At 42.8% G+C, this 19,437-nt stretch overlaps 1 protein-coding gene across 8 annotated transcripts in view; it reads right to left on the bottom strand.

The window, feature by feature from the left end:
• The window catches only part of TMCC3 (transmembrane and coiled-coil domain family 3), a 259,266-nt gene that overhangs the window by 11,381 nt on the left and 228,448 nt on the right, over nt 1-19,437 (bottom strand). For 6 of the 8 annotated variants that reach the window (XR_005985203.1, XM_041738250.1, XM_041738249.1 and 3 more), the window contains exon 2: nt 1,308-2,224. Coding sequence is in view for 7 of the 8 variants with exons in the window: in XM_041738250.1 (XP_041594184.1) it covers nt 1,308-2,224 (917 nt within the window). In the remaining variant the exon portion in view is untranslated. Of the gene's footprint in view, nt 1-1,307; nt 2,225-4,745; nt 4,784-6,925; nt 7,105-19,437 lie in introns of those variants that run through there. The other 2 variants (XM_041738254.1, XM_041738252.1) reach the window with 2 other exon arrangements.

Genomic DNA, 19,437 nt, shown 5'->3' with positions numbered 1-19,437 from the left:
AAAAAAAGCCATATTTCTAAATTAATACATTTAAAACCATGTAGGAGATATAAAGTATGTAAGCAAAATTTAATCTTACAATATGTAATGGGTATTGAATTTTTTAATCTACAGTTTTATAAGTCAAGATATTAACTTTGACCAAAAAAAACAAAAACAAAAAAAAAACATCTTTTGGGGGGCACCTGATTGGATTGGTCAGTGGACTGTGAGACTCTTGATCTCAGAGTGTGGGTTCAAGGCCCATGTTGGTATAGAGATTACTTAAAAAAGAAATAAAATCTTTAAAAAACCTAAAACTCTGGAGAATCTTTTTACTGGGAAAATGGTGGGAAGTCACTTTTGATTAATATTTTTATTAATAAGTTATAAGTACATAAAATTCAGCATACAAAACACCTTTTAAAATTAGCTAACAGGGCATGTGGGTGACTCATGCCACCAGTGTTTGGGCATCTGCCTTTGGCTCAGGTCATGATCCCAGAGTCCTGGGATCGAGTCCCACTTCAGGCTTCCCGTGGGGAGCCTGCTTCTCCCTCTGCCTATGTCTCTGCCTCTTAAGAATAAATAAATACAATCTTAAGAAAATAAAATAAAATTAGCTAACTTAGGAATGGCCTAGGTAGCTCAGTCGGTTAAGTGTCTACCTTTGGCTCAGGTCACGATCTCAGGGTCCAGGATAGAGCCCTGCATTAGGCTCCCTGCTCAGTGGGGAGCCTGCTTCTCCCTTTGCCCCTCCCCTACTTGGGCAAATAAATAAAGTAAAAAGTTAGCTAAAAAAAATTCACAAGATTTGAATTTATACTTTACTCTTAAGATTTCTTTTGAAAATTCCTAAGGTGAAAAGTTTAATGGGCAAGATACAGTATATATAAAAAACTGTATATTATGTAAAAACTTTCAGATTGAAGTATCAAAGAAAATCTACCTTGTTGAACAATGCAGTAATTTTTTTTTACTTGACATAGCTATTACGGAGGAAAAGAAAATAGATGAAAAGATTGGTGAATTAGTGTAATGCAACTTTGTAACAGGAGTCTATTGAATCAGGAGCTTAGTCTGCACAAGTCCTAGACTATATAGGGATATGTTAAAAGACACAACTTTCTCTAAAGTGTCAAACTGTAAGTCACAAATTATAAAATGTAGAACTATGAAGTATGGGAAAAAACTGTCGATTCTTAACTTTTTTCATCCATATCCACATTTATGGAAAATATAACCATCAGCATACCACTTTCAAGAAGGCAATCTCTCTGCAATAAGTCATGCCTCTAAAAGAATTCCAAGAGAATAATCTGAAATACCTGTATCTTTCCTCTTGCAGGGTCTGTGAAATGAAACCGTATTCTCTCTTAAATTGCACTTTGAGCGCTTCGATGTCCTCGGCCAGCTGTGCCTGGGTGTCCTTGATCTCTCTCAGCTCCTCCAGGATCATGGTGAGCTTGCCCTGGCTGTCCAGCGTGCCGGCTCCACTGGCTCCAAAGGACTGGTTCCCGTTACTGTCAGCAGAGCCTGATGTGCCACTTGAGCATTCGTCATCGCTGCCGTACTTGGGTTTGTTCACAATGGTCGCGCTGCCCCCGTAGGCCCGGGGACTCCCCTCCGGCCTGAACTCCTCTAAGGAATTTTTCAAGTGTGCGATGTTATCGGCGCTGCCAAACTTATTCCGGATCAGGTTGGCGAACTCTCTGGACTTACTGAAGACGAACACAGGCGGAGTGAGGGACACTCCGGGCATGCTTGATTTACTGCACTCCGTGCTGTGCGGGGCAGTTCGGGACTTGGCGTGGGCATCTTTCAGGGAGTGCTGCAGATCCTTCAGGTTGTCTTTGGAAATGTCCTTCGAGTTTCTGGAGGCTCCATTCTGTTCGATCTCTCTGAGCTTTCTATGATACTGTTCTAACTTCTTCTGTAGCTGGGCAATGGAGTGAGCGGACTTCTGATTCTTCTTCTCAAAGACTTGTTTGATACGGCCAGCCTGCTGCTTGTCTGCGCTGCTGACGAGTTTAAGATACTCTGCAACATTCCCATCGCGGGACGTCTGCTCAATTTTTATCTGCTCCGTCACCTTCAGAATTTTTTGTTTCAGGCTGTCTGCACTGAGTTTGACCTTGTGGAAGTCCAGGATGCCATCTGGTACATCGAAGTTGAGGTTGGTGTCAGACCCCCCTCGGCGAATGTTCAGGGGCAGGCTTAGGGTATTCATGTCATGACGTTCTACCTGAAGGACGAAGGCAAGAAGCACTTTAAGATTTGAAGTCAAAGGCGTAGTTTTTGTGATAGACTCTTTGCGTACACCACAGACATACTTTAGGTCCCAGATTTTTAAGCTGTAGGTATTTAGGGCCACCTGGATGGCTCTGATGGTTGAATGTTCAACTCTAGGTCTCAGTTCAGGTCATGATCTCAGGGTCCTGAGATCAAGCCCCATGTCAGGCTCCACAATCAGCAGGGAGTCTGCTTCAGTTTCCCTCTCCCTCTCCCCACTCCACATACTCGGTCTCCCTCTCAAATAAATAAATCTTTAAACTGCAAGTATTCATAAGATAAAAACTCCCTACTACCCTCTCCCATTGAATAGAGAGGATAGTCCAACTCTTTTTTGCATCCATGTTTACTAACTGTGAGATTCCATTCTCCCAGGGTGTCCAATGTTTTGTCTGATTACATAACTGCCAGTTGCCAGGGTAGAAAATGAATGCATAATGGCACGAGGTTATCAATGAGTCCTCATTTCCCAAAACACCCAGGTAACTGGGGTGCCTCCCACACCCCATCCCCTGTGAAGTGCAGCCCTGTGGGAAATGTGTCCAATTCAGAACCCAATCATGTAACAAAAAGAAAGAGAAAAAAGTTCCAGCAGGTATATTCATTAACACAAGAAATAATTTTCTTAATGGAATCATTAAACATTAATTTTACTGAGTAATATAACTGTACTGAGATGTGGAAATGAGCAACACCAAATCATGACCCAAGGGATTAAAAAATAAGAACAAGTGGTAATACCCAGAGAAATGGCTTTCTCACTCAAGGGCCACCTGGGGAAGAAGTGCAAAGTATCACTGAGCACCGCAGTGAGGAGGATAACTAGTTTGCGCTCTAAAAGGGAAAGGTGGGGTGCCTGGGTGACCCAGCTGGTCAAGTGTCAGCCTTTGGCTCAGGTCATGATCCTGGGGTCCACACTGGGCTCCCTGCTCAGTGGGGTGCCTACTTCTCCCTCTGCCTGCTGTTTTCCCTGCTCATGCTCTCATTCTGTCAAATAAATAAAATCTTTAAAAAATTAATAAAATAAAGAAAGACAAAGGTAAATCTGGGTGCCAGGTACTGTGGATGTTTGAATGCGTCGTCCTGTTTGATCTTCATTACCACACCAGGCAAAGACTACATTAAATCCATATGCATACAAACTGAGACAACAAGATGCAGGATTTGAACCCAAGTCACCCTAACTGGGTTCTCCTTCTACATCAGGACACCCTACCAAACTGTCCCCAAAGGGCTAAAGACAAGCCTTTGTAGGGCCTGAATACAATTTCTAAACAAAGATTTGTAACATCTAAAAAGCATCTTTTTTTGCCCAGTTAACAACCCTATTAGAATAATGTCTTGACACAGAGTCTCAACGGAAACCAAAGAGGAGACCATATGTGGCATAAGTTATCCTGTGTTTTAGGGAGAAGAAACAGCAAAAATGTTTTTAAACGAGTATAACTTTTTAAAGATTTTATTTATTTATTTATTTGTCAGAAACACGCTGAGCAGGGAGCCTGATGTGGGACTTGATCTCAGGACCCTCGGATCATGACCTGAGCTGAAGGCAGATGCTCAACCGAGCCACCCAGGGGCCCCAGAAATAGCAAAATATTAATCAAATACTAACATGCTTCACCCTGCTCAAGTGACCTAGACTCAAGTGCATTCACTTCCAAAAATGAAGTATCAACACTTTGTCCCGAGGAAGATCCTACCCAGTGCTTTTTCCCAGAGAAGGGAGCCCAATGGCATAGTGGGACACAATCCCAGGTTGGTGAGTCAGTCCTCCTACACAACAAAAGTCTGTTAACATTATTCTTGGCCCCTCTTCCAACACACAGTTTTGCTATGAATAAAAAACATTGGGTGTTTTTATTGCGTAGAAAAGCATCATGTAGGAAAGGCTGGAAGGAAATAAATGCCAAAGCACTTGTAAGACTAGAAAAAAAGGCTAAAAAAATTGTGGCATCACCTGGTCAAGAAGGAAGGATGGTTGTAGGGAATTAAAGGAGGTGTATGATAATCATCTTCAAGTTCTGGAGAGACAACCACAGTGGGCTCAAGGAAACTATGCACCTGTGGCTCACTGGTGAGCCCTAACAGGAATGGGTACAAAGTACAGTAACACAGAATGCACTAAATCTAGAAAATGTTTATTTGGGGCAGACAGGATAATCCATGGTGACCCTACGATAATGAGGCTACGAATTTGATTTCACTGGAGATATTCCCTGATCTGATTATGCTATTCTACTTCTCAGAAACTTTCTTTGGCTCCCCGCCCCCAAGCTTCTAAGATTAAATAATACAACCTGGCCACTATAAGGCCCTAGCTAACCTTTCAGGCCTCACCCTGCATCTGATGGATGCCATTCATCCTAAGTGAACCATACAACCCAAAGTTCCCAGAATGTGTGTGAATTTCCTATGGATGTTCTCATAAGAAGGATATTCACAATGCTTGTCACCCATCTGTTTCTGCTTACCAAAATCCCACATATATCATGAAGCTGTTCCTAGTCCATCAGAAAGCTGCAACAAGATGACACAAATACAAATAAAGACTTTTAAACTTTAACTGAAGTATAACTTACACACAGAAAAGAGCACACATTTAATAAGAATAAAACTCAATGAACATTCACAGACTGGACATACTGTATAACCAGGACCCAGTAAAAAAAAAACAAACAGACAACAAAGGGGTGCCTGGGTGGCTTAGTCAGTTAAGACTCCAACTCCTGATTTTAGTTCAGGCTGTGATCTCAGGGTTGTGAGATTGAGCCCTGCACCAGGCTTTGCGCTGTGCATGGAGCCTGCTTATGACTTTCTCTCCCTCTGTCTCTCCCCTTTCCCCCGTCAAGAAAACAAAACAAAACAAAAACCAACTCCATAAAACAAAACTGAAGTTCCCTGTACCCCCTTCAATCATCAGTACATCACCCCCACCTCTGAGGGTAACCACAGTGACCAGAAGCCTCACCTCTAACAGCATGCGTTCGTTTTGACTAGTTATCACTCACTCTTCTTGTCTTTTTGCTCCACTTTGTGAGGCTCCTAAGACCCTGTTTTTACCCTCTGGAGTTCAAAGATCAGATGAAGTTGTTTTTTTAAAAAAAAACACCCAAACCTGCTCGGTACTGAAAAGTCCACCATATCAGAAGATGCAGAGGTTTTTACCCTTTACCTTCCCAGATGCCACCATAGGTTACCACCTGGTCGTCCTCTAACCTGCAACCCACCGCAGGTGGCCACCTAGAGCTGGCGTCGCAACGCGAGGACCTTGTCCCTAGAGACTCTGCACTAGGACAGCCTCGAACACTCAGGAACGTGTGCACACGGAGAGCTGGCTGACTTATGGCTCACTCTAAACTTAGAACCATGCTTAAGGCAGGTCCTCTAGAGTCCAGGCTGGGGGAAAGCAAGAGCATTCAAAGCTCAGGTCAATTGATTTTACTGCTCATCAGCAAATCTCAGTTACACATGTTTGATGAGGGTGAAAGGTTGAAGCTAGTGTTGGGCCGCACCTTTTTATAGCCTTTTATAACCCTCGCTCCGCAGGGTAATCAAGAGCCAATAATGTATACTTCATTACTAGATGCCCATACATCCCCTAAACTCACAGTGAAATCTCATGTGGGTGCTGGGGAGAGAGCTGGGGATGTCCTCCATTTAATGTGGAGCCCACCCTGAGGGCAACCGCATGGAGCAGCTGCTTCAGGGTGGGACCTGGGGAGGACAGAGCTCACGGATCACCTGGAGCCAACGTGTGCGCGGACCATGTGCATCAGGAGACACATGCTGTGGTTTGGGCACAAACATTAATTGGTTATGTGTTCTTAGCTGTCAAGTCACTTCTGTAGCTAATCTCTCAAGAGATCAAGCCAGACAACTCAGAGCTAACATGGCAAAATTCCATGAAATTTAATCTGAGCTATCTTTACTGTGAGACATTAGCATGAACCAGTCAAGACCCTGGGCTCTGGGAAAGAGTGCTTTTGGTTTCCATCTCAATGCCACTTGTATGAGCTGTGCAGCTTCGGAAAAATGACTTTGCCTCTTTGTGTCTCAGTTTCCTCGTCTGTAAAATGGAGATAATCCTTCTTCAAAGAGTTGTGAGGAATAAATGAGATAGTGCACATAAATGAAGTACTTAGAGTTCCTGGCACAGAGAATGGTTTCAAAAAAGGTTTGCTATTGTTGTCATTCCAATTTCCTTTTTAAATATACCTCTATGTAAAAATGGAAAGGAAAACAAGCTCCAACAATGGTTATCTTTTGCACAGTGGGGTTAAGAGAAGTCATTCTTTTTATGTTTTCGTATTTTCCAACTAAAAAAAAAAAACTGAACATGAATTACCATGTTTTACCATGAATTACTATTTGGCAGAATAGATGCTATTTTTAAAAATGACTGCTAGCCCCTTTCAGTACTCTTGGAATCACTTGGTTATTATTAGTTTACGTGAAAGGCAGACCACCAACATCCTAGTGAAAAGCCATTCCTAATAATGCTTTCCTTCCGGCAGCAGAACATTTCTCTTGTCACCTCAATGTTCTGGAACAAAGGCTAACAGAAAAGCCTAGCCTTGGACTAACATCAAAAACGGACACTGAGTCATCTCTGCAGCAACCCAATCTTCCAACACAGTGTAAGTGAGCTCACCTTGCTCACCGAGAAGCCGGGCACAGCTCCATCAATTACAGTGCTGCTTGAACACACTGTTCAGCCTTCCAAAGACGGCTCTCTCCATGACGTTTCACATTTAACCCCTGAAAGCTCCAGAGGAAAATGAACAAAAGGGAAGGACAGCCAATGCAGAGGCACATCACCCAAAACTGCACCTAAGAGAAGTGGGAAAGGGCAAGTGAAGGGCAGAGAGAGGCCAGCGTGGGTGCCTGGAGGGCATGGGCTGAGGCTCTGGGGGTCACAGAGGGGCCTGATCATGCAGACACACGCAGAGATGGGAACTAGGGAGGGATAACAGCCCAAGCCATACAATGCAGCTTTCATGTTAAGAAAAGCTCTTGATCCCTGTCACCCAAAGAGTCGGTCCTTCAAACTGGCTGTCATCTCCCAGGCAACAGGTACCTCCCGGCGCACATGAGGGTGTTTTCAGAGGCCCACTAAGGAGCTGCCAAGTATCCAGAGGCACTCACAAGTCCTTGTGGCCAGGTGGCCAGGCCAACATAGCTGACATTCTGCCCTGTTACTCATTTTGGCTGGAATCTAACTTCAAATCCAGAGGCAGGGCTTTTCCTTGGTTTGTCAATCAGAATGTGCTAGGCTTTGCTGTGGCAATAATGCCAACATCTCAGTGGCTTTTTAAAGAAAAAGGATAGAAAAGAAGAAAAGGTTCATTTCTTGCTCATGCTAACAAGACTGCTGGCAATCAGCTGAGGGACCTGGGCTATGAGGAAGCCTCTCTGACCTGCTGTGATGTTGTTGGTGGCCGTGGCAGGTGAATCATTCCCCGGGGCTTAAAGACACCCACCAGAAGAGATGCCTGTGGTTTCCCCTGCTCGCTGCACTAGGCTTTAGTGAATTTCAAGGCAAGTACAGGACAGGGAAGTAAAATCCTACCACATGCGCAGGAGGAAAAATGCCATGTTAGGAACATGCGTGTCCTCTCATTTGTTAAAAATTCTGAGATATGTTCTACTGTTATCACCATTTAACAAATGAGACAACTAGGCACAGAGAAGCTAAGTTGCCTACGGGCACACCACTAGGAAATGGCAGAGTGGGGACCGAAATCCAAGTGGTCTATCTCCAGAGCCTGCCTCTCTAATGACTGGGTACTTTTACGATGAGTCAGGCATCGTGCTAAATAATTTTTTTAGTATTCATATGTTCTTCACACTCATTCTATTTGATGAGGAAAGTAAGGCTTATGAAAAGTATATAGGTTTCTTGAGGTCCTCCATAGATAATAAATAGCAAGACTTCGGGAGACCTAAGCTCAGCCACCAACTGTGTGAAAACCCACTCGTGTCCCTAACATGGGCACCCAGGCTGTGTGAACACTCGGGGTTGGGTTTAGACCTCTCTGTCGTCAAACTCTCCCTCCCACAGGCTAAACTCTAAATCCTCATCCATGCCACTGCTTCCCCGCAGCCCTGGGGCTGCTGTGAAACCACATCCATCTCAGGTTTGATTCGGCCTGTGAATTCATTCTTCCTCATCCATGCTTTAAAATAGGCATATTTAGGCAAAGTAATTTTGAAGATAAAAAAAAAAGAGCTTACCGCTTTTATCAAAACCATGTGCGAGCATTTACGATCACTGAGACAAGACAGGCAATTAGAGAAACAAGGTAAAAATCAGAGAAGTGAGATGAGAGACCTATGGAGAAGAGGCAAGCCACGTCTAAGGGCCTAACAACTGAGGGGTTCAGTTCCGGATGCACGTGGGTGCAGAGGCCACTCAGCAGATAAGTCATGAATCTGCCTGGAGAAAAGGAAAGATCGCCCTTCCCTATGCTGGGTGTAATGGCAGGGAGCACAAGGCCGCTGCCCAGCATGGCCCTTCAGGGGATACCTTTTTTACATTCTACCAAAAAAATGCGAGCTTTATGTCACTTTGCTTCAAATAATACATATGACACAAGGGAGCCATCCTTCCTCCTGCTGCTGACATGTACCTGCAAGATATCTCACCAATCAATAAACATGGAACCCAGGGAAGCCAATGAACCACTGGACCCCAGCACCCGACACCTGGTTTTCTTGCTAACTGAGCTAACCTGCAGTGGAGAAGTAACTCTGAAGGCTTGCTAAGCATCCTTTATCATGCCATAATGAACACATTCACCTATACAGAATACTCAATATTCATTAATACTTTCTTTCCCACTGCATGCTAGAAATGAAAAACGATAGAGGGCTCCATATAGTATCCAAAAGGATATCTTATTGGTAAAGTGTCTTCATAAAATGTTTATACTAATTTATTTTTGACAAAGAACACCACCTACTGTATAGTCTGTCAATAGGACACCATAAACTTCTTTAAAGTGTTAATGTGTTAATAAAACCCTTCCAGGAAAAGGAGTGAACCTCTTTTAAAGTTCATGGTGTCCAGATCAGGAACTGAGTCACTAGTTTTACCATAAAGGTTTTATGTCATGGCCCCCCCACCCCGCCCTTCCTCTCTCAGCATCACTGACAAAAGAAACTCGACAGCATCAGAAATTCTAGTTCTTGCTTGCACGTGAAATTCAGCTCATTATTCTGGGATTAAGGATGGTTGAGAACAGGGGCTGGAATACACGTTCCTGTGCTGGGCCAACCCTTTATCCAGATAGGGCAAATTGACGGAAGAAAGGAGATTAGACAAAGTGTTTAAGGTTCTCAAAAACAAATTCTTCAAGCATCTTCAAGCACTTACAAACACTTGATACTGTAATTAGAAATAATTATCTTTTCATTAAGCCTCTACCAGGCAGCAGTGGTAACCTACTTTGAGTTATGTGCACCAGAAAATGCAGATGGTCTTCAAAATAGCTTATAACTCACACTTTTGATTAACACAAACTAATCCCTTACAAAATTCATCTGACCTGGTAAAGATTTCCTGGATGCTGTATAATCTATAGACGAATGAAATGAAAGGGGGGTGGGGGAGACCAGATAGGGAAGGCCAGGGTAATGCAAATCGAGCAACCAATGCTGAGTACCAACAGCAGGTGAAGGACAGCCACGGTCCCCTGGGGCAGGGACCTCATTGGCATGTGCTATGACACCAGAACCTACGCTGAATACCAACGGTAGGTGAAGGACAGCCACAGTCCCCTGGGGCAGGGACCTCACTGGCATGTGCTATGACACCAGAATAGGGCTATTTCTAGGAGAAAGGAGTCATTGGGCATCACCTGGACCTCAAAGCCAGGCAAGTTTGAGAAAGGGAAGTGAGTACCCACATGGGCCCCTGACCTCTGCAGACTGAGTAGTAAGAATGCAGCCTTCCACAAGGAAGGGCTCACAGTTCCTTTCAGTGAGGAGATGTGGGATGGTGCCTTCAGAAGAAGGGGAAGCAGGAAACCCCAATTTTAGGACTAAATGCACAATAAACATCACAGTGGCTTTTAGTTCCTACACTTAGAAGAAACAGGGCTGTGAGAACCCCTGGGCACCGAGCTGACCTTTTCCGGCGGGGGGCTGGAGTCCTTCCCACCAGGGAAGTTACTCCCCACCAGTTTCGGGTAGTGGATGTCAGTAAAACCTTCCCGGGGAAAGGACTGAGTGCTTGCCTTGAGGGCCAGGGGAGAGCTGGAAATAGCGCATGATACTCCAAGAGACCCACCCCAGGAACCGAGGCAGGAGAGGCAGCTCTGAAGGAGAGAAAAATGGGTCTGCAACCCCTGAGCCAGTGAGCAGGAAGCATGGCATCTACTCACTGCCTCCCTTATCCCCAAAATGCGGGGGGTGGGGGTTCTTGGGTGCAATGTGTGTCCAGGCTTTTTAAAGACTGTTATTTATTTATTCATGAGAGACACGCACAGAGAAAGGCAGAGAGACAGGCAGAGGGAGAAGCAGGCTCCCTGCAGGGAGCCCGATGCGGGACTAGATCCCAGGACCCTGGGATCATGACCTGAGCCAAAGGCAGACGCTCAACCACTGGGCCACCCAGGCACCTCTTTTTTTTTAATTTTTAAGTTCTTGGATATTACTGCTACTCTATTTCCCATGTGCCTTATCATAACGTCTTAGGAGAAAGAGGGATGTGGACCTTATTTTATGGATGCTACATAGGTCATCCTGCCTGGAGATGAACGCTATACTCTCACTCCCAAATGTAATAAGGGGAATGTGGTCAAACATACCCAACTCATAAACTGGCATAACTACTTCTGTCCTCCATTTTCGGGACACCCAGAGAAAGCCACAGTAAAGGTCACAGCTTGGCTTGTGTCCTATTAAAAGTTGCTTAGTAAGCCTGAGCCAGGAAACAGAACTTGATCCTCAGGCCCCAAAGGAAACCTAAGCAAACCTAAGCCTCATCATTAAATTATTCTCTGTAGATCAGGGTTTAATTTGTTTTGGGTACCATAAAAAATACTGCATATGTAGTAGATAATCTTTAGTATAGAATTTCGTTACAAATAGGTCAGAACACAACTAGCCATCAGATAAGGCTTAGAAATAATATACTTAATTTTGTAGTAGAAAAAAACTTGATCCTTATTAGTTTCTTTCCCTTTTGCAATATGGCACTTATTTCCTTGATGCAATTTTATTTTTTCTAATGTAAGCCAGGAGTACTATCACCAAATAGCAACTAGAAATAAAAATCTTCCTTTTGTTCAACCAAAACCATAAACAGCATCATATTCCAGGAAAAAAATTTTAATGTCCATGAAAAGTACATTCCGTCAACATTCTAGGATTTATTTTTTGTATGGAAGCTGTGTTAAGCTTCAAGTGAGGCCAAGCAATATAAAAACTCTCATCACCTTGGGCCAAATAAAACTACCTTTTTAAAAGATAAACCAGATCATGTCCTGTTCCTTCTCAAAACCTTTAAAATCCTGTAGACTAGGGGTGCCTGGCTGGCTGAGTCAGTAGAGCATGTGACTCTTGATCTCAGGATGGTAAGTTCAAGCCCCACCATGTTGGGTATAAAGCCTACTTACTCACTTACTTACTTACTTACTTAATTTATTTATTGACTTTATTTATTCATGAGAGAGACAGAGAGAGAGGCTGAGACACACGCAGAGGCAGAAGCAGGCTCCACGCAGGGAGCCCGATGCAGGACCCGATCCCAGGACTCCAGGGCCATGCTCTGGGCCGAAGGCAGACACCCAACCGTCCCTAAAGCCTACTTAAAAAAAAAAAAAAAAAAAAAAAGTAATAAAAAAATTCCCTAAAGAGTGAAATCCTTAGCAAAGAATTTAGTAGAACTCTTCTGATCAGGGTACTCTCTTAGCCATATGCCAGGAGACCTGTCCATAAGGATATTTTGAATACATCTACGCACAAGGTACCAGGGTAAGGTGGGAGCTTTATATACATTCATTTCACCTCCACGGTTCCATGAAGTAGGTGTCAATAGCTGTGCTTTGGAATGGGAAGGCATCAAATAAGTTGTAGTTATAGCTAATTAATAAGGAACCAGGATTTGTACCAAAGTCTAAGCTTTCAGTCTTTATCTTATTCCCTTAATCCGATAAGCCCCTGAATGCTTCATGCACTTTCCTATTACAGTGTATTCAGTGCCTACCACTTCCCCATCCCTAGCATGGCCTCTGGGGCCTCCACCCCAAATTACTTTTTTTTTTTTAATTTTTATTTATTTATGATAGTCAGAGAGAGAGAGAGAGAGAGAGGCAGAGACACAGGCAGAGGGAGAAGCAGGCTCCATGCACCAGGAGCCCGACTTGGGATTCGATCCCGGGTCTCCAGGATCATGCCCTGGGCCAAAGGCAGGCGCTAAACCGCTGCGCCACCCAGGGATCCCCCAAATTACTTTTCAGGTTCTAGTTCAGATACTGCCTCTTCCACAACGCTACCCCCACTTCCATGCTCAGCTAGAACTGATTGCTTCTTTTTTGCTCTCCACAAAATCTGCATTTCCCCCTTTAACAGTGCTTATTCTGCTATATCTAAGTGTAGAACATGTGGCACCCCGCTATACTGAAGCCTCAAAGGGACACAATGTCTAATAAGCCAATTGTGTCCTGCCCCACATTCCTTCCTCAATAGGACCTTAGTCTCTGTTGCTCAATCAATGGTAGACAAACAGCCAACTGGGGTAGCCAGTTGTCCCTCATGTTTACATTTGCTCAGCTATTGGTGACGACGAGATCAAGGAGAACCTGCCACTGAGGTTATTCAGGACTGTTTTCAAGACAGACTGGACTGCATGCAGTTCATGGCTCATGATTCATGCGAAAGATCAAACATTCAGAAAACTGATGTGTTTCATGGCTTTCTGTTGCTCCAAATAGCGAATGACAAATATTAACCCCCCACAAGGTACAGAATACACAGGTGTACTCCCTTCCTCCCTGGGTCACCATCAGAACTGTGGCTGAGAATCCATGTGTCTGCTCCTTCTAACACACCGTGTTTTAACCCAATCCATTATTCGGGAGGGCGTTAAGGATGCAGTCTTATACTGCGTTAAACAAAAAACTTAAAAAATATGTTTACTGCCCCACCAACATTATCAAGTATAATTCCCTGTCCCTTTGGAAATCATAATTCAATAGAAGGTGCACACAAAAATCAAGGAGTCCCTTTATCCTACAAAGTCTAAGAAGGCAATGATTTGTTTTAAAGGACAAAAGCAGACCTCAAGAAGAACGGGTCCAAGAGAGGGCAGGATCCTGGCAAAATAGTACAGATTAATTTTAAAGACGGAAGCAACCAGTTAAAGACTTAAGCATTACATAATTTCCTATATGCTTCACATACATTATTTTATTTTTCCTCTCAAGAATATGAGGTTAGGATAATTACTCCAACTTTACAGACAGAAAAGCAAGTGGCTTGTCTGAAGTCATAAAGCCAGTAAGCAGCAGAGCTGTAACTCCCGCTGGCTCCAAGGTCTGCTGCACTCTAACATCTCTAACTTTTACTGAGAGCCTGCTGCGATATGCAGACCCTTTACTAGACACAAACATGTCTCCCACACCCTTACAACCCCTAAGATTTGGTTTACATAAATCACTATGTCTCCATTAAATACTGCACAGTGAAAAAAATACGTATGGGAGAGAAGAGCAATACTAACAAATGGTTTTAGGCAGCTTTTGGGGCCACAAGGCAATTACTAGAGATGTTCTCAATCTGACATTAATAAGTCAGAGAAGAAACTAGCTTAAATCCCAAGATATCTTGAACAAAATATGTAGGCTGCTTCTGTTTTAACCACTAACGATGATTCTCAACACCAGTGAAACACGCCAGTTTGCACATAAAGTCCCTCTTCTGGTTAAAGGCCTGGTAGGTATATAATCATTAGAGGCTCTGCTACCGAGATGAAAGCAAGAGGAGGCTTCCTTCTCCCGGAGCCACAGCAGTTTAAAAGCACTGAAGATCTGTATTTCGGTTAGAGGATAGTCCTCTAGGAACACATTGTTTTGTAATCTGGGGAAAAAAGGAAACTACAAAGAACGTAATTGAATTGTGGATTGTGATTTTTAAGATAAACACTATCCCGTGACCTTTCTTAGACCTATATTTGGGCTGACAATAGCTTTCCAGGGCCTACTCAAAACACTTGCAAGCCACCAGCCAGCTGAGATTCATAGGAAAGGCCCAATTCCAAGGCCATGTGTACCTACACAGAAGTTAATTCTATCATGTTGGTAGCATCCGTTAGTGGTTAAAAGCAGATTCAGAGCCAGACCACGCAGGTTCAAATCCCAGCTCTACCATGTTAAACATATCATCATAGCAAGTTGCTTATTCTATGCCTCAGTTTTCTCATCTGTAAAATGGTGACAACAGTACCTACTTCACAGGGCGATCGTGAAGATTAAACGAATGAATGTTTGTGAAGTGCTTGGAACAGGGCCTGGTGCAGAGTTAGGTGCTCTTTTCTGACATACCTCAGAAAAGTCCAGAGCCAAGAGCCACAATGCTGCCTTCACCGTGATTAAGGTCTTCAGGAGAAGCTGATAATACCCTCACTACCCTGCTTCATGGAATCTGCTTGTGTATGCACCTGAAGATGTAGGGGGAGAAAAGACAAGCAAGGTCTCAAAGCACACAGGAGGCCCCTGCAGAATTAAGTTTCAATGAACTTGAACTGAGCGGTAAAGAGAATTTTTCAAAAGATGCCTATTTACACAAAAATACCTAGTATTTGAGTGATTTCATCCAACTTTTGAAAAGGTACAAGACCTCACATGACTAAAACTTAAAACCTCAGAATCTGGTCCTTAAGTTTTTAAATCCATATCATTAGTCTTCTATGTTGCTATGTTGGTGAAATTAGAACTCTAAAGTAAGGCCCTAAAGAGAGAGGTCTGACATTTCCCTAAGTCTCTAAGCAAAATAAGGAAAAAATGTATTAGAAAACCTCATGTAATGACTATAACTTGCTACTTCCTGTAAAAATACTCCTCAACTAATTCTTGAGAGTGTTATGTCACAGAAGCTGGTTTTCACAGATGCATGGGCTGTGTTTTTTGTTTTGTTTTTGAACCAGGCTGTAGCTAATTCCATGACCTTCCCTATCAGTGGCATCATTCTCTAATTCTACCCAGGTTCTCTCTCCACCACTGACTCAAGCTGTCACCAGATCCTGTTTCTTCTCTGCCCAGTAATTTCTCCTTAGATTGACCCTTCCTTGCTATCCCCAGATCCCCCATGTCCTACCTCACCTAAACAGGCTGCACTGCACTCAGTGTTTCAGGTCTTCAACCCAGCCATGGAGAGTCATTACAGTCATCTTCTAAACTTCTACTTTCTTTCCGTTACAACACTGTCTAGGATGTACAATGGCTCTTCCTCTAATAAAGCAATTGGGTTCTTCCTCCTGCTGGCACTTAATCCCTGAGTGATGTTTCCTCTTTCAAATATCCTAGGTCCCCATCCTTCCTTGTACCACCTTCCTGAGAGACCTTAGCACCACAGTGTGCCTGACACATCTCTGCACTTTCTTTCCACCTCAATACTTACATCATTCCCTTCTGGCCATACCCTTTCCAAGACCTTGATCTAATCCAGATCCTACCACCCCTTCAAGATTTCTTCCAGGAGGCCTTTCCAAGGAACCCCTACCCATGTTACTCCTTCCTGATCCATTCTGGCTCTTATTAATACTGTTGAGAGGGGCCCTACTTGTTTTATCCTTCTTGCTGGATTTTTAGGTTACTGAAAGTATTCGTTTTAGATGTCATACAATACTCAGAACTAGCAGTATCACTCAGTAGCGAATACTTAATGTAACTATCTCTATACTGCTCTTCTGAAGGAGACCCACACTAAGAAATATGTATCTACAATAAACATACATATATATGTGTATGCATGTATATACAACGTATATGCAACTGAAACAGGTTTTATGAAATAATATTTATCTTTACTACATGCAACCCAACTATAAGCACAGTTTTAAAAAGAGACGTAGCTCATTTTTTGGACCACTGCATATTGGAAATCATAATTTTGTTAGGGTATGTTAGTTTTATTATGTAGAAAAACTTCTTGTTTTTATATACATGTCAGAAACAAAATACCTTGATGTCTGCAGGTAACTTACTTTGAAACATTACACACACACTATAAAAAAGTAAAAATAAAAAGTTTAAGTATTGAATCTGGATAAGGAAGATGGGTATTTGCTCCACTCTTCCTTCTACTTTTCCATATAAAAATATAAAATGATAGCTGTTATGCATTAAATTCATTCCATGACCAATAAATGAGATTTAATCCTGTTTGAAAAATAGTGCTTTATAATTTATAATTGGGGAAAAATACAAGCCACATGTTTCTGTGTTTGATAATTATATTTAAGGAGGCTCTAACATACCGGAGAATGTTTTATGGTTACTTCCGGGCCCGTGGGGTAAAGAAAGGTTACTTCCTGGCCAGTGGGGTAATAAATTTTCCTTTGCTGAGTTTACTAATCTCTCCTGTAACACTCTATGAAACTTTCTATGAATTATTACTACCTTAGCAGCGAGGTATCTGATCAAGGACAGTTTTTTACTTGCAAAGATCACTGAGTGGTGCTTACCTTTGACTTCTCATCCTAAGTAAAAGCTCTGGGGTTTTCATTGAAGCTTTAAAAGGACTACACCTGCAAACAGCAAAAGGCCAAGACAAGGCACTGATACCGCAAAAGTCAGAATAAGCATGTGTACTGATTAAAACTCTTCTCTTCCTTCTTCTTTAAAAATTGGTTCTTATCAAAGAATAAATTTCATAAACACAGTAACATCTGTTACTGATACTAACAGGGAAGTGTCACAGATGAGTGAATTGAATCTTTAGATAATTGACATTCTTAACCATTTAAGGGCCAGCACTTTTAAGTCTTGCTGATGAAGGATTTCTAAATCTCTAACTTCCCAAGACTACGTTCCTAGTGACCGGGATCATCCACATGAGCGGGTTTGAACTGTGACAGAGCACAGCCGTGGTTTCTTCCTGACCCTAGGTCAGTCGGGGGATCTGGGGGTCTAGATAGCTCTCCAGTTGTAGGTCCCTCACTTGAGAAAACAAGGTGGCTGAACTCTGCTATGAGAAGGTCTGGGAGGCTGGCAGCCCTCAGTACATACCAAGTAATAGCCCAAGTGTGGATTCTTCCTTATAATGAAGCTTACTCACCAAAATGAACATGAAGCAAAAAAGCAGTTAAAACCCACATGCAGGGCAGCCCGGGTGGCTCAGTGGTTTAGCACTGCCTTCAGCCCAGGGTGTGATCTTGGAGACCGGGGATCAAGTCCTGCATCAGGCTCCCTGCATGGAGCCTGCTTCTCCCTCTGCCTGTGTCTCTGCCTCTCTCTCTCTGGGGCTCTCATGAATATATAAAAATCTTAAAAAAAACCAAAAAAACAAAAAAAACCTACATGCAGCAAATAACAAGAATGAACAGCTGAAGTACCTGGTCGGGGGGAGGGGGCTCAATCATTTGAGCATCTGACTCTTGACTTTGGCTCAGGTCACCATCTCAGGGTGGTGGGATTGAGCCCCGCTTGGCAGGGAGTCTGCTTAGTCTCCCTCTCCCTCTGTTCACCAGCCCCCTAAAATAAATAAGTAAATCTTTTTTTAAAAAATGACAGCTATTAATGCAGCATAGATGAATCTCTGTCACACTTAAAGAAACCCTATGCAAAAACATCCACACTATAGGATTCTTCTGATCTGGAGGTTGGAACCGTGGTCAGTAACCCTGGCTGGGAAGCAGGGGTAGGGCGAATGATGTGCCAGGAGCTGGTACAGGGAGCACACAACACTGGTGCAGGTGGGGGCCATGCAGTGTGCACACAGGGAAAAATCATCCAACTGTACATTTAAGATGTACCCACTTTACTGCAAGTTATTCCCCCAAACAGTAAAAAATAAAATACAAAAAAAATTCAGACAACAAAAATACAGTGGCTGTCAAAATTACTATAACTTCGCAGGATCAAAGACATTGCAGATACTCAATAAGTGAATGGTGATGAACATACTGTAGTGCTCAGTTCTAGCTCTTAATCTTTAACTTCCTTAGTGCGGCAAATTCATACTGCATTTTGTCAGCTCCTTAACATTTTTAAAGTTTCTGAAACTTTCAAGATACCATCTAATAAATGCTCATTGTTAGTTATAGAATACAAAAGAGCAAATGTACGAAACACAGAGAAAGCAGAGAAATCTGTATGGCGTATTAGCAAAATACTAGTATCTGTGGCATGACTAAACATACCAGATTTAGATACAAAGATATTTAATCTTAAATTCTGCAAAATGCAGCAACATCCAAAACAATTGTTGATGCCAATTGCACATGCCCTGGTTCATTACATAACGGTTATTTAGAAAGCCAATGTTTCTCAAATTTAACTAAAAGCACACAAAGTACAATTAGAGCTTATTCACTTACTTAAGCCAAATGTTTTTATGATAGCTAATGGAATTGACTAATTCAGGTTAATGGAACTGATAGTTAATTGAATTAATTTAGGTTCCAAACCAAGCCCCCAAAATATATATTCTTCACTCAAAAAAATGTTTTTCTGGATATCTTCTGTGAGCCAGGTACTATGCTAAAAGTGCCAGAGTCAGAAAGGTGAATATAACAAACTCTGCCGCAGGAGCTGTTTGGACAGGCTGATGCAAGAACTACATGGAAGAAGGTAATAAGTACTATAAGGAATAAAAAGGCAGAAATAAGTAACCAGAAGCCTTCGGTGAGACAACTTCTAAGAGGATGATACTTGATTGGGACACAGAAGAGGAGGCTCAAAAATCAGCCAAAAGAACCTAGCGAGGAGCACAACACGTCCATAGCGGCAAGAAGCAGAGTATTTGGGAAACAAATGGTGTCTTGAGGTGTCTGGAATTTAGAAGGACTGAGTGGGTTGTTCTAAATCAGGGTACAGTTGAGGGCTGGGGCAATAAACAGAGGTGTAGGGCAAGTATTTCTGAAAGGCAGAGGCATAAGACAATACAGACAGCCCACAGCTGGCTCTGTAAGCCACGCTAGCCCTGACAATTTACCATATA

Source organism: Vulpes lagopus, chromosome 23 (assembly GCF_018345385.1).
Source record: "Vulpes lagopus strain Blue_001 chromosome 23, ASM1834538v1, whole genome shotgun sequence".
Taxonomy (NCBI): Eukaryota; Metazoa; Chordata; class Mammalia; order Carnivora; family Canidae; genus Vulpes; species Vulpes lagopus.
The sequence above is the reverse complement of the archived record's forward strand: the minus strand, read 5'-3'. Positions and strand labels throughout refer to the sequence as shown.